The 14,617-nt window shown below is 45.1% G+C and overlaps 1 protein-coding gene across 1 annotated transcript; it reads left to right on the top strand.

Moving 5' to 3' along the window:
* The first annotated feature begins 3,051 nt into the window (after positions 1 to 3,051).
* Positions 3,052 to 13,451, top strand: TRIB1 (tribbles pseudokinase 1). Its single transcript, XM_074265751.1, has 3 exons — positions 3,052 to 4,447; positions 7,066 to 7,358; positions 10,971 to 13,451. Exons 1-3 carry the CDS (start codon positions 4,103 to 4,105, stop codon positions 11,434 to 11,436), a joined length of 1,104 nt encoding a protein of 367 aa, XP_074121852.1. The 5' UTR covers positions 3,052 to 4,102; the 3' UTR covers positions 11,437 to 13,451.
* Positions 13,452 to 14,617: the final 1,166 nt, after the last annotated feature.

The raw sequence follows: 14,617 nt of genomic DNA, 5'->3' as shown, positions 1-14,617 counted from the left end.
CTTCTCATTATCTCTCACCCTGACATATTTAAGCAGCTGCCAAGTCTTTTGCAACATAGCCTATTCTAGTACAGACCCTCATCACCTCATGCCTCTGTTACTGGAACAGCCTGCTGGTGAGTCTGCTTCAAGTCTTTCCTCACTCCTTCCTTTAACCACTAAAGTGATTTTAAAGCACAGGTTCAATCATGTCACCCCTTTCTCAACAAACTCCATTGGCTTCCTATTGTTTCCAGGATCAAAAACAAAATGTCCTGTTTGGCATGAAAAGATTTTTATAACCTAGTCTCCTACTACCTTTCCAGTCTTCTCACACCTTACTCCTTATTTCTCAATACATGCATTTAGGTCCAATGATACTGGCCTGCAGGCTATTCCATGAATAAAACAATCTTTCTCTCAACTTTGGCATTTTCTCCCATTGTACGCCATATCTGGAATACTCCTTTCTGGTTTCCTATAAATCCCAACTAAAATCTCACAAGAGGCCTTCCTCTTCCCTAACCTTTCTAAACTCTAGTACCTGCCATCTCTTATTTACACACACACACACACACACACACACACACACACACACATATGTGTGTGTGTGTATAGCCATAAACCTATACATTTGTATATATACGTATATGTGCATGTTCATATGTATGTATGTATAGTCTTCTCCATTAAATTGTAAGCTCCTTAAGAATAGAGACTGTCCTTTTGTCTTCTTTTATAGAGTCTGGCACATATTAGGTGCTTACTATTTATTGACTGATCATAAGAATTAAATGAGGAAACTGAGGTCTAGAGAGGCTAAGTAATGTGTCCAAGATTAGTACCCTTCTTTTGCTACTAATTTTAGTGAAATTAAATTAATAGCGCAAATAGCAATACTAATACTTTACATCTTTATATTGCCTCACATTTTACAAAGTCCTTTCACATACATATCTAGTTTCTAGTCCCAGGTCCACTAACCAATGACCTTAGGCAGTTACTTTAGTGCTCTGCTCTTCAAGTGCCTAATCTGTAACTTGACTGGGGTTAGACTTCACCTTAGTGTTTCCAAATGGTTTAAAAATGCTTAGTCTGTGGCTCATTTAACCAAGGAAGGCTTTTTATGACCTTGCCAAATTTTTTTTTTTTTTTTTTTTTTTTTTTTAGAAATCTGCAATCAAACGACATTTTTCAGCATCTCAGCTTTCACTGGCTTGCTCATTGTTCCCTTAAGCCAACATTCCACCTCTTGCCTCACTGCTTTTAAGCAGGCACTTCCCCAAGTTGGAATGCCCTCTCTCCTCACCGCTAGCTTATTGGAAGACCCAGCTCAGAGGCCTTCAAGAGACTTAGGTTATTTATCAGTGCTGAGCCATCTATAATTCCTTGTGAGCATGTTATCTTCCCTTAATAGGTTCTAAACTCACGGAGGGACAGGGATTGTCTTTGAATCCCTAAAATTTAGTCAGTGATTGGTACACAGTTGGCGCTGAGTAAATGCTTGTGGATTGATTTCCCTCTTATCTTTGGGCAGGGAGGCTGATATAAAATGAGTAATACCCTAAGTGGAAAGTCCCCATGCTCTCCACAGACAGCTCATGCTAGTCCTTTGTCACCTAAGGTGACCTTGATAACGAGAGCCAGGGAAAGAGTGCTAATGCTACAGTGTTTCTATCTTAGTCGGGGTTGTGGTTTGATTGGACAAGTGCAAAGAAAATATGACCTATTATGTTTAACTAAGGTAACTGATTCAATAATGTTCTAAGGCTGCTTTCTAAAGGGAAACTGAAGGTTTGCTGGGGATGTTTAAAGACCTTCTTGTATGAAAGAGACAGAAGGGTAAGGGAAATGTTAGGTAACTTGTTATCAAGCCCTGAGCTTGGAATCCAGGTTCAACTAGCTTTTGCAAGCTAGTCATTTTCCTGGGCCTGTTTCCTCATTTGTGAAATAAGCAGGGTAGGACTAGACCATAGGTTTCCAGTTCAAAATCTTGCGGATCCCACTCGAGGTGGATGAGGGCAGAACAAGAAAAAAAGGCGCTGTGGGCGCACTCCTGGGCACGGTGCAGGGAGGTGTGGAGGGCGAGCCTGGCTGGCCCGGTGCCCGATGACCCTAGGGCGAAGGAGTGTGGAGCAAGACTGGAGGGGGGGAGGGCAGCCACGTGGGGCCCTTCCGCCCGCCGAGCTCCGGCTTCTTTGTTTCCATGCCGCCCTCCTCCAGGAAGCTCCTAGATTCCCCGAGAAGAAGCCACTCCAGGAGCTCCGTGGAGCTATTTCGGTGCCATCCCGGCTGCGGGCGCGGGGGAGCCCGGAGGAGGAGGCGGGGAGGACTGCAGAGGCGCTCGGTCTGTTTTCCCGTCCCCCAGCGGAAGGTGCTATTTGTGGAGCCGAGCACACCCCGGAGGGAGCCAGCCTGGAAGGGGAGGAGGAAAAGGGGGGGGAATCACATCCACATCCATTCTCCTCCGCACAGGACTTCCCCGGAACTGCCGCGTGGGGGTGGCGCATTAATTCAATCATTCATCTCCGCTTTCGCTCTCCCTCCCCCCAGCAGCTCCAGCGGCTGCCTGGCAGGCTCGGGCGCTCGGAGCGCAGCGGGTATCGCCCCACTGCCTTCTCCCCTTTCCTTTGGCGCCTCGCGGGCAGCGGACCCTCCGCCCTGGGCTCCCTCGAGCCCAGTTCCGAGCTGCGGCTCGGCGCAGCATCACCAAGGGCAAGGGCTGGGCTCCCCCCGCGCCGCAGAGCCTGCGCGCGCTCCCCGGCACGCGCTCCCTTTCTTTCCTTCTCCCCCAGGACCCCGACAGTGCAGCTCACGGGCTTTCCTCCCCCATCTCTCTCCTCCTCCTCCTCAGCCCATTGTACTCGAGCGGAGACGGTGAATCGCAGCGGAGTGAATGGGAGGAGCGCGCACCAATGAGCTCCGGCCTCCTCCAAGCTCCGCCCAGCGAGTCCCGCCCCTTCCCCTTCTCTCCCCCCACCCTCCCCAACCCCAGCCCAACTCCGGTTCTCCTGGACTCTAGCGTCACGGCAACTTTTAATCCTTCTCTTTCCCGGCCCGCGGGTTTGGCTCAAAGAGGCAGAGAGAGCGAAAGAGAGCGAGCTCCTTCTCCTCCTCCTCCCTCTACCACTTTCTTTCTTTCCGAGCTCGCACTCTTCCCTTCCCTCCCGCGGTGGGTCGGAGAAGTGTGTGCGGGGGGCTCGCGCTCTTGCCCCAGACTCGTCACCTGCATCCGTGCGCGCGTCGCCGGGGTGCCTCCTGGAAGCTGCCCCTTCCCCTCCAGACCCCTCCCCTCCCCCCGCCCCCTCTCGGTGCTGCTGCTGTACCTCCCCTCCCCTCCTCGCGCTGCTAGCCAGCGAGCCGGGTGGTGGGCCGAGGAGCTGGAATCGTAGCACCTCATTGCACAACCCGGCTTCCCAACTGTTTACATATAATCGGACTGTGTGTATACAGCGTGAGTCACCGCTGGAGGAGGAGGAGGTGGAGGAAGAGAAGAAGGAGGGCACAGTCTGGGATCGGCGCACCGCGCACTTCGCTCGCTCACACTCAGCCGCTCTTCCTCACCCTGCACGGAGGCTGAGGAGCGCGGAGGGAGAGAAGCGCCGCCAAAAGTTGCCAAGGTGCCTTTGCCCAGAGACTTGGGCTTCGCGATTCTGGGTTACTCCACTGGTATTCGTTGCCGCTTGGGAAGCTTAGCTCCGAGACGGAGACGGGTGGCTCCCCGGCCCCGGAGCGCGCTCTGTGCAGACCTTCCTCCGCCTGGATTGTCTCTACTTAGGCAGCGGCAAGAAGCCACCCGAGCCAGCTAGCAGCGGTCACCGAGAGCCGGGGCTCTCGGGAATCCCAGTCCTGAGCCGCCCCCCTCGGGGAGGGGGGAGAAGGTGGAGCTGGCCCCCGGACAGCCCGGCGGCTCCCCACTCAGCCCCGGCCCCGGCTGCAACGTGGGCGCCCTAGAGCGGCTCTGGCTAGCTTTGCCCCCCGTGGGGGGTGAAAGCCAGAAGACTTCAAGAGGAGCCTCAGGTTTGGAAGTTACCGTCCGATCTCTGGACTTTGGGGCCCCGCTCCCAATTCCTTCTCGGATTCGGGGATTTAATAGCCCTGTTTCTCGGGCTCCAGAACTTGGATGTGTTCCCTGCGCCCTGCCATGAGCCGCAACGTCCAGCCCCGCAGCCCGGGCCTGCTGCTCCCTGCAGCCCGGGGCTCCCCTTCTAAACGCCTCCTGGACGGCGACGAGACGGCCGCCGTGGCGGCCAAGTGCTTGCGACTTTCCGAATGCCCGAACCCTCCGGACTACCTCAGCCCCCCCAGTTCTCCTTGTACCCCCCCGCCCGCGCCCTCCCCTTCGGCGCCCGGCGGCAGCGCCCCGGGGCCCAGCCGGATCGCTGGCTACCTTCTGCTACCCCTGGCCGAGCGGGAGCATGTGTCCCGGGCGCTGAGCATCCACACCGGGCAGGAGTTACGCTGCAAGGTACGTTTTTCCCCCCCACCTCCCGCTCCCGGTGACCACCCTCACTCCCGAGCCCGGGGGACGCAGCGTGGGAGAGGGAGAGGTTGGACAAAGGTCTGGCGGGATCTTCGGTCGGAAGGGACCTTAAAAATCTATTCAATCTTCATCCCCTATCACGGGCTCTTGGAGGGCACAATTATAGTAAAGACTTAAGAAGTGAGGGGACCGAACTAGGGAGAGCAGGCAAGAGTGTTCCTTGGGGAGGTGGGAAAGCCTTTTGCTGGGATTTCTACGGACTTCTCTCAGTGACTCCGGAGCGTACTCGATGATTTGGGGAGGCATAATTTTTCAACCACGTTTCTTCATTTAACCGCTCCTTTCTTTGAGCAGTCTACTCTCATCTTCCGAAAGTAATTCATCCAGCTCCTCGATCTCAGCCACATTGGGTGGAGGTACCTTTTCCTTGGAGGCTGGCACGGCTGCCACTCTGAGCCTGCTGGCGTTTTAGAAGTGCTAGGAATTTTCAATGGGCACCCAGTAATAAGCCTCCGCGCGAGAGAGGGTGGATCCCATGACCTCTAAGATCCCGATTTTGGGGTTCTATGACTCCCCCCCAAGGCCTGAGACAGAGAGTTTGCCAACCAGCACCCTTAGAATTGACACTCCTTAATAGAAAAGATCTGGAACACTCGATTCACTTCCTTTTAATTCGTGACATGGATTTTCCTTTTAACATTGAGAAGACAAATTCCCAGAAACAGGAGCTGCAGTTTCCTTCTTTAATGCACCCATCCTTTTGACATTTCCAATAAATTTAAAGCCACCCAGAGAATTCATTCCGCAAAGGCACATGCCCTCCTCTCAGAAAGCACAGGTGCTTCAAAAAGCCGTTGCCGGCTTTCTCGGGTTTACACCCTTCACCTGAACTGAGGGGTCAGCACTTGGGTCAGCTTGGTTTTCTGCTGCTCACCTGACTCCATCTGAATGGAGTGTTTGTCATTGAGTTTGGCTACTGCCACCTGCTGTCTGACTTCAGGGGCATTTTAAATGCTTGCAAAAACTGCATTTAGGGAATGAAAAAGGAAAAAAAAAATTCTAAGTAACTAGTCTAAAAGGCCACTTTGGCAAAGTGTCTATGAATGGTGGTAATAAGGGGTGGGGAGCAGCAGGTTGGGGAGTAGCAGAGGGATTTTCCTTGCTAGCAATCTATCAGACTGGCACAAGAGATGGGGTGGGACCTGAGGATTGTGTAATCCTATCCAGTTCCTCCCAACAGATAATAGCTGGATCCAGATGGTGACGGTCCATGTGTCACCGTTTCCAGTTGAGTCTAGGATATGAGTAACCCTGGCAAAAACAAAAGGCCTTTAAAAGAGCACAATTGGTTTCTTAGAGAAGTTACCCATTCCCTGGGAAGGGAAAAAAAAAAATCAGTAGATCTAAAACTCCTCCTTTAAAAGCATTTATTTGGAGCTTTTGAGAAACAGATGAATGATGGTTATACCTGAGTCACACTTCAGGTTGCTTAAAGTGCCCAGAGCTGTGTCATAATCTGATTTTTTTTTCTGTCTTTGTCTCTCTTCCTTTGTCTCTTTCCTTGTATCATTTAGTCTTTGTTTCTGCCTCTGTCTCTCACCAATCATCTTTCTCCTTCCCTCTGAATTATATTCCGCTGTTTTTCTTCTCTACCTTTCTTTGCTGCCTATTCTTGCAGAGTCACCATATTCTTGATACTTTGTATGAACACCCTTCAACTCTAGATTGTAAAACAATTGACAGTCACAGTTTTTAAACTGTTATGGAATAAAGCCAGGATTTCCCGATGCTAAGATGAGCAAAGGAGACAAGGGAGTGGACCAAGCCTCTCTTAATCAGTCATCAGTGAACACTGATTGAAAGCATCCACTGTGTTCAGAACACAATAGGGAGATAGAGAGGAACTGAAAGACTGGATATCCTTGCCTGGATCTGGATTGTCTAGGGAGATGGGGCACTCGAAGACTAGTATTCTCAAGTAGGTAAAACAGGTGGATGGCTGCACTTGTAGCTTAATCAGGTCTCTGGAGACTTAATAGGTGTTATTGGTTTTTAAATATTGGCAGAGGTAGTGTGAAATTTGGAGGAAGGATATGACCTAAGGAGAGGAGAGTATAACAGCCTCAGGAGTATGTAGGCTCAATTCTAGATATCATTCACGTTGAAATTAAACATCTAACTTCAATGTGGGTGCTGAGAAGCAACATTTTAGTAATCTATCATAGGATTTAAAGATGTTCAGCTCCTTAAAGGTCATCTGGCCCAACTGTCCCATTTTTCAGGTGAGAAATTGAAATTGAGAGAAGTTAGGTGATTTTCTTAAAGGTCACATAATCTGCAGAATCAGAAAATCTAACCAGATTATTCAAGTTATTCAATTCCAGGTAGAGATTTTTCACTGTACCATATTGTCTCTTGGTGTATATATAGATCACCTTGTCCAACCCTCCCCCCTTCTTTTTTTTTAAAACATGACTGAGGAACAGAGAGGTAAAGTTAATTACCTGTGGTCATACAGCTTGTAACTCTGAGTTGGGATTTTATTTCAGTTTATAGCCTTTATTTCCACAACAGGAAGCTTATTTCCCCTTTTTTTTCTGCAGGTGTTCCCTATTAAACACTACCAAGATAAAATCCGGCCTTATATCCAGCTGCCATCTCACAGAAATATCACAGGGATTGTTGAAGTGATTCTTGGGGATACCAAGGCATATGTCTTTTTTGAAAAAGACTTTGGGGACATGCACTCCTATGTGAGAAATCGAAAAAGGCTTCGGGAAGAGGAGGCTGCCCGGCTCTTCAAGCAGATCGTCTCTGCCGTTGCCCACTGCCACCAGTCTGCCATTGTATTGGGCGACTTGAAGCTCAGGAAATTTGTTTTCTCTACAGAGGAGAGGTGAGCATTAGTGACAGCTACTGCTGTGACTTTTTTGCATTTGCAGCAAATTTTCATGTTGATCTAGTCAATAGAAATTCCCAGTTAAAAAGACTGGCATATTATGCCAGATTTATCATTTAAGAAATTAAGAAATCCAATACTTACCATCTCCTCTTCTTCCCTCCCTCCACAAAATGCAGCTATTTGACTTACTTTAAGCTCTCTAAGAAGGTCTAGGAAAGAAAACAGTTTTGATGGATAAAATGTGATTATAGAACCTCTCCCTTCCAAAATTATATATGATGTTAGGCCACAAATATGTAGTATAAAAAGTAAGTCTTCACTATATAGCTATTTACCACTTTTTTATAGCATCCTGTCTCATGGGGGAATTTTTCAAAGAGCTACAGGCTTTTTGAAAAAATACATGGATCCTTGATGTCTGGCAGGCAAAATCAACTACTTAAATCTTAGGGAATGCATGCCTTCTATCCCTCCAGCCTGAATACTATGTCATGTATTGGTATCAGGTGGGATAACCACATTTTTTTGATTTATTTGCCTAAATCTTCAGAAAACAACCTATATGAATAATAAATAGAAATTTGCTATGAATTCAGTTCTAAATGTGGTTCATACTGGGTAATAAAGAACTAGGTTTTAGGAAGAAGGAAATTCAGATCTTAGGTTTGCAATTGAGGTAACTTAGAAATCAATCTATCAACAAGCACTTATTAAGCACCTACTATATACCGGGCACACTGCCAGGAATAAAAAAAAAAAAAACCAAATAAACAAAACAGAATAGTTCAACCTCAAGTTGCTTACATTTTATTTGGAAGTGTGTGTATATACATATATACATATATATACACATGCATTTGGATATGTATATTTATGGGAGAGAATACTAACATTTGTCAGAGGGGAGAATAATTTTTTTGTTTTGTTTTGTTTTGTTTTTTAAACCATGTGGTTGCTTAGTGGTTAGAACCTGGAGTTAGGATAACCTGGATTTACATCTGGGTCTCACTTATACTAGTTGTATGAGCAAATCATTTAATCTGTTTGCCTCAGTTTCCTTATCTGTAAAATGGGGATCATAATAGCATCTATCTTTCAGAGGGGCATTGTGAAAATCAAATGAGAGGGTTGTTGAGTGCAAGTACTATGTAAATATTGGCTATTAGTATTAAGACTGGTGAAGGACATTTTGAATGTTGCCATTCAGTATTCTTTTTACTTGTTCTATAAGATACCCTGTAGGTATCTTCCTCTTAATTCCTCCAGTCCAAGGATGCTTTGATAAAGCAATAAAGCAGAATAGTGGTTAGAGGGTGATTCAGACAAGGGAACTTTAGATCTTACTGTGAAATATAAATTGGTTTAACTTTTTAACTTAAAACAGTTATTGGTGATGTGCTTTTTGAGTTTTATTAGTGTTGTTCAGAGGAAGAGAATCCCATTGTAGACTTGGGTTTCTATTTCAGTTTGAGGATAATGGACAGATTAATTTAGAGTGGTGACCTACTTGCTGAAGAGAGTTGATTGATGCTGGGTCCAGTCACCTCTGAAGAGGTTATCCTTTTTTTGGAACATCCATTGCACAGTCTTGCTAACCTGAAATATGTCTTGCATAGGCTAATGTCGTGCACGGTGACTTTGGCAAGCAGAGGGTTAAGCAATTTAAAGCTGACGCTTAGTCTATCAAGCACAGGTGCAGGGTTTTAGTCCTGTGGCAGCCAATGGGGTGGACAGTGTGGGTTGAGTCACATTTTCCGTTTACAGAACCAGTGGGTATTTTACATAACTACAGGAGGTCACCCTGAGGACAGACTGAAGTTAACGCATGTACAGTACACTCTACTGAGCAGGAAGGGGAGGGGGAACAGAAAACTGGGGCCTCAGAGAGGAAAAGGAATTGATCCATCAGCTGGTACTAACTGTATTGAATCTCAGAAGTGACTGCAGTGAAACAGGGCCATTTTAAGGACTGTGGGAGAGAGAGATTGGTAGAGGAAACAGAGATGGTTTGTACGGCCCTGGGAGGTAGAGAGAATCTGTACAGTCCGGTCTGACAGCCGAGGAGGCTCCTGCTGGAAAAGAATGTTAGATGGGCAGTCATGGGATCTGGGTGCAAAGCATGGCTCTGCCACTTAGCTGCCTTTGTGACTTTGGACTTCTGGGTCTTCGGGACCTTTAAAGTTTTTCACCTCTGCTGTTCTGTGACTTGCTGGGCTCCTTTTGATCAAAGGTTTTCCAGTAGCAGGGTTTCCCAATGCCTGTATTGATATATGTGCATTAATAACAGACATTGTCGTGTCACTTTGGGGAAAAGGTGACATAGACCCCAAATCCACCATTTTGTCCATATAATCTCTCCCTCCAGGCTAAGCTGGCTCTTCTCAAAGTGCTCAAATAAATATAATTAACATTCCTGACCACTTTCCCATCATTATTGTTACTGTCACTGGCCAGGTAGATAAGTGTGAGTGTGTGTTTGTGTAGGTCACCAAAGGCAAGGCTGTCTAACAGTGCACAACAAAAATGACTACATTGTGTTCTCTTTATTTCACGGTGTTTACATTCTCAGAGCAACACTGGCAGTTAATGACTTGGAGACCAGATTAAATCAGTGTATCAAAAGGAAAGAGAATTTAGTACTCTTCCCATATACTCTACCTCATAGGTCACACTCCCTCTTAACCATGAAAGGAATTTTGCAAAATTTTGGTAAACTCATCTTACATTTGGATTAAGCTTTGTAGTTTAAAAGATACTTCCCAACATTATCTCATTTGATTCTTCAATCAATGTCCCCAAAACTTTTATCAAGTGCCTCTTGTGTGGCAGGCATTGCAGGTATAGTTAATAAAATTGAGATAGTCCCTTGGCCTCCATGAACATAATCCCAGTAAACTGTCTGAGGTAGGCAAGGATGATCTGATTTCCTCTTCTTGTTTTATGATGGGTTTGGACTAGGTGAGCTCTAACTCTCAATCCTGTGATTCACCTTAGCACATGGGGAAATTCAAGTCTAAAGAGATTAAGGAGCCTGGCAAGTTAATAATAATATATAATGAATATAATCATCACAGCTCACACTTAAGTAGTGCTTTAAGGTTGCAAAACCTTGTGTTGTAGATTATAACATTTGATCCTCACAACCATGTTTTGTGTGTGTGTGTGTGTGTGTGTGTGTGTGTGTGTGTGTGTGTGTAAGTGACTTGCTACTAAGTGACAGAGCCTGGATATCTACTTCTTTTTTTTTTTTTTTTTTTTTTTTTTAAACAACATAACTATTGATACTTTGTCAGCACCACCAACATTATGCATGGTGCTGATAATAGGGGGTGTGCATCCTGCCCTTTAAGTTTGCAAACATTTGCTGTAATTGGAATTGTTTGATAAATATTGAGGCTTGTGTTGCTCTTGTGACTTGCAAGTGCATTTGATACTTGTACAGTAGTGCTGAATTTGTCCTTCCCCCCCATGCTTCGTGTAGGACGGAGAAGGCTTGGTCTCTTCCAAACCCTGGTTATGGACTTTAGCTGCTAACATTTGTGGTTTCCATTTTTGGCCGCTCCTCATTCTTCACAACAGCTCATATTTATTTCTTCTGTTGTGCAGGACCCAGCTCAGACTAGAAAGCCTCGAAGACACTCACATCATCAAGGGGGAAGACGATGCTCTCTCGGACAAACACGGCTGCCCCGCCTATGTGAGCCCTGAGATTTTAAATACAACGGGGACCTATTCCGGCAAGTCGGCGGACGTTTGGAGTTTAGGGGTGATGCTATACACCCTTTTAGTTGGGCGATACCCCTTCCATGACTCAGACCCCAGTGCTCTTTTCTCCAAAATCCGCCGTGGACAATTCTGCATCCCTGACCACATATCCCCCAAAGCCAGATGCCTCATTCGTAGTCTTCTGAGACGGGAGCCCTCCGAGAGACTCACAGCTCCAGAGGTCTTACTTCATCCCTGGTTTGAGTCAGTCTTGGAACCTGGATACATAGACCACGAAACAGGAACGTCAGACCAGATTGTTCCAGAACACCAGGAAGACAGTGACATTAGTTCCTTCTTCTGCTAATCCTGAAACCTCAAAAACCTCATAATTCTCACACATGGCATTTTTTTTTCTTTCAAGGGTTTCGTCTTTCCATTTTTATAGATGGGTAGAGCTTTAAGTATGGTGATGACCAGATAAGTGACGATGTAAATAAGCATAGCTGCTTTACTCAGAATTCCTGTTCCTGATGTTTTTGTGCTAAGCAATGTTGCTGATAGGAGCACTCTGGCTGCCCAGCAGAGCTTTTATGGTTCTCAGGGAGTCCTCACGTCTGATTGGTTAGGTGCTGAGACCTGCATCTTTTACCACTGACAAAGGTTATGGCACTGGGACAGAATCACACTTTTACCATGAAGTAAACTTGAAAAATTTAGAGGGAGAATGAGTGAATTCTGCAGTGATTTTTGGTGTATGTGTGGTCACTTACCTGGCAGTAGCCATATTTTACCAATGAGATAAACTGTTGGTCCAATGAACCCGCCATCTTGCTGCTCTTTGGATAGGTACCTTTTTGCATTTGCAAAAGGCTGTGCCATCCACTTGGAAGTTTGCTAAACCTGCATCTTCTTCTTAGACTCATGTACCAACTGCTTTGCCCCATTCCTTGATCAGACTGTTTCAGGAATACAAGAGCCTGCCCTGCTGCATAAATCCAGACTCATTCTTCAATTTCCTGTTAAGACCTCATATACACTAATGCCTTCTCCCTGAACTTGAAACTTTTCCCCCTTTCCTTCCTGACTCCCCCACCTTTCCCCATCCCTAGCCCCAGCTATAAAAGTACTTACCAGTTTAACCATGGAAAAAAATCATAAAAAGCTTCTAAACTCCTGGCTATTTCAGAACTCTGATCTCAGGCAGAGAGACTGCAGTTTTGTGAATAATTTGAGTACTTGGAAGCAGTTAGCTCTTTTGGTTCCTCCCAAGTGTGCTAGCACTTGTGTCTTTCTGAAGGCATTTCAGGGCTGACCCTCTTGTCTTGGAGGAGAAGGCTCAGGAGTACCCTGTCCAGCAAATGTCAAAAATGTGTCTTTTCTTCAGCAGGAAATGTGGAAATGTTTAGAAGGCAAGCCTTGGGTAGCCTTAGGAGAGTTTTAGACTGGTTTCTAGGAATGCCCTTCCCTATTTAAATATATCTGCCTCTAGCAGTGTATAGGTGTGTGTATGTATGTATGTGTGTGTGTGTTTTTGTGTGTGTGTTTTTGCATGATAGTTAATATTTTAGACTTTATGTGATTAATAAATCATCGTATTGCGTCATTGACTGTCAGAGTGAGTAAGTGGGCCAATCCTGCTTAAGATTCCTGCTTTATCTTTCCAGGGTGGCCTTCTTTGTGGCTCTGGAGAAATGGCAACTTGTATTAACATAAATCTAAATGGAAAACTAAAAAGTTTTCAGCAAACTCCTGGGATAGTCCCAAAGATGAGTTGGTTACACGGGTAAATGGAACATTTTTTAATATGTGCGTATACACATATTTATACATATATACACATACATATGTGCATAGATATGTGTATATACATACACGGCACAGTTACAGCGTGGTCATTTTACAACAGGGCTAAGCCTTGGCAAGCTGTCCAATGCCTTGTGAGGGTGCCATGGATACCTCATGTACTGTGGGCTTTGTACATATGTTCAACCTTTTCTATGTATTCTATGACTTTTGTGGTTGTCTGAGGCTTTGTCGTCCTGTATTTCGTCTGTGTCTAAATAACTAAGGTGTCAAAACAAAGGTAAATGTGAATCTTTTGGCAGTACTAACTTGACAGAATCATGGGAATTAGAGAAGAAAGCAGGGGAGGAATGGAGTGGCCAGAGCCTCTGATGCACTAACACTCTCGTGGTTGTGTGCCATTTGTGTGACATTTGTATCTGTGATACAGCCTACATGTAAAGAGTCTGTGTGCTGGCAGGACAGTCTGCCAGGGAAGCTAATAACACTATGTTGATCCTGTAAATATGTATATATGTGAAAATGGACATGAATGTCTGACTTGTAGAGAAGTTTTAATAAACCTGGTTTCATAAAGATGTCTTGTTGATTATTTTTATAAAGCCCAAATTCCCTTTCTCTATTTTGTACTTTCAATCAAACCAGCAAACATTTATTAAGCACTTACTATATACCAAGCACTGGGTTAAGGATGGAAAAAAAACCCCAACAACCCTAAAAGATCCAAGCAGCACTTAACCTTGAATAAGAAAGAACACAACTTATTTAAGGAGGTCATAGGATCTTAGCATTCAAAGGGATTTCACAAGGTACCTCATCTAACCTTTACTTATCAAGAAGCCTCCTAACCAGTTCTTTGAAAAGTGATATTCCAGTCTTTTGTTGAAAACCTCCAATGAATGGGGAACTCCCTTCTTCCCAAAGCTGTCCATCCCATTTTTTGATAGCTCTAGTTGTTGGGAAGCTTTCTCTTATTTCAAGCTTGTATTTATGTCTCTGCAACTTTGACTAACAACTACTCCCCTTTCTGCCCTCTGGGGCCAGGAAGCCCAGGCTTTTGCTTTTGTGCCACATTTCCAGTCACAGATATTTTCACGTACTGACAAGGCAGATGACAACCTTTTTGGAGGTGTCAAATAGTTGGAGAAGAGATTTATCATAACAGTTTGCATTTCTACAAGTGCCTTAAAAGTTTTCACATTTCTCCAGGATAATTGAGAGGGGTGCAAGTGTTTTCCTTTTCCTTTTCCTTTTTTTTTTTTTTTTTTTTTTTTTTAAGAAATGAGATCAGCTCAAATAATTCAAGTAATTTGCCCATGAACAGAAATGAAGCCAGAATCTAGGGTGTCCAAACTTTTAAAAGTCATCTTGTTAGAGGAGACCTTAGAAGTCCTCTGATGGGGTCTTAACCTTTTTGTGTGTGTGTGTTGTTTACTCTTTTGACAATTTGTGGGGAAGCCTCTGAGCTCTCAGAGTAATTTAGTAACTTAGTAAAATAAGATAGGATTACAAAGGGAACCAACTATGTTGAAATGCTTATTAAGATATACTTTTAAAATCCAAGGTAATGGGCCTTGGGTTAAGAATCTCTGTCTAGTCAAGTACCTTTGTTCAGCAGATGAAGAAATACCATGAAGCAACTTTTCCCCAAATGAAACAAAGGCAGACCCCTATTCAAACTTACATATTTTGTGGGTTCTTTCCCACATCTGTTGAGTCCTCTAGATTGTTCCAGGATGATA

This window comes from Sminthopsis crassicaudata, chromosome 1 (assembly GCF_048593235.1).
Source record: "Sminthopsis crassicaudata isolate SCR6 chromosome 1, ASM4859323v1, whole genome shotgun sequence".
NCBI lineage: Eukaryota > Metazoa > Chordata > Mammalia > Dasyuromorphia > Dasyuridae > Sminthopsis > Sminthopsis crassicaudata.
Note: the sequence above shows the minus strand (reverse complement) of the source record. Positions and strands in the feature narration are given on the sequence as shown.

What these genes read in the sequence shown, in the direction of transcription:
- TRIB1 (XM_074265751.1), top strand. Translation starts at nt 4,103, where the DNA reads ATGTGTTCCCTGCGCCCTGCCATGAGCCGCAACGTCCAGCCCCGCAGC. An exon ending in GGCAGGAGTTACGCTGCAAG is followed by an intron (nt 4,448 to 7,065) that starts GTACGTTTTTCC and finishes TTTTTTCTGCAG; the next exon opens with GTGTTCCCTATTAAACACTA. An exon ending in GTTTTCTCTACAGAGGAGAG is followed by an intron (nt 7,359 to 10,970) that starts GTGAGCATTAGT and finishes TCTGTTGTGCAG; the next exon opens with GACCCAGCTCAGACTAGAAA.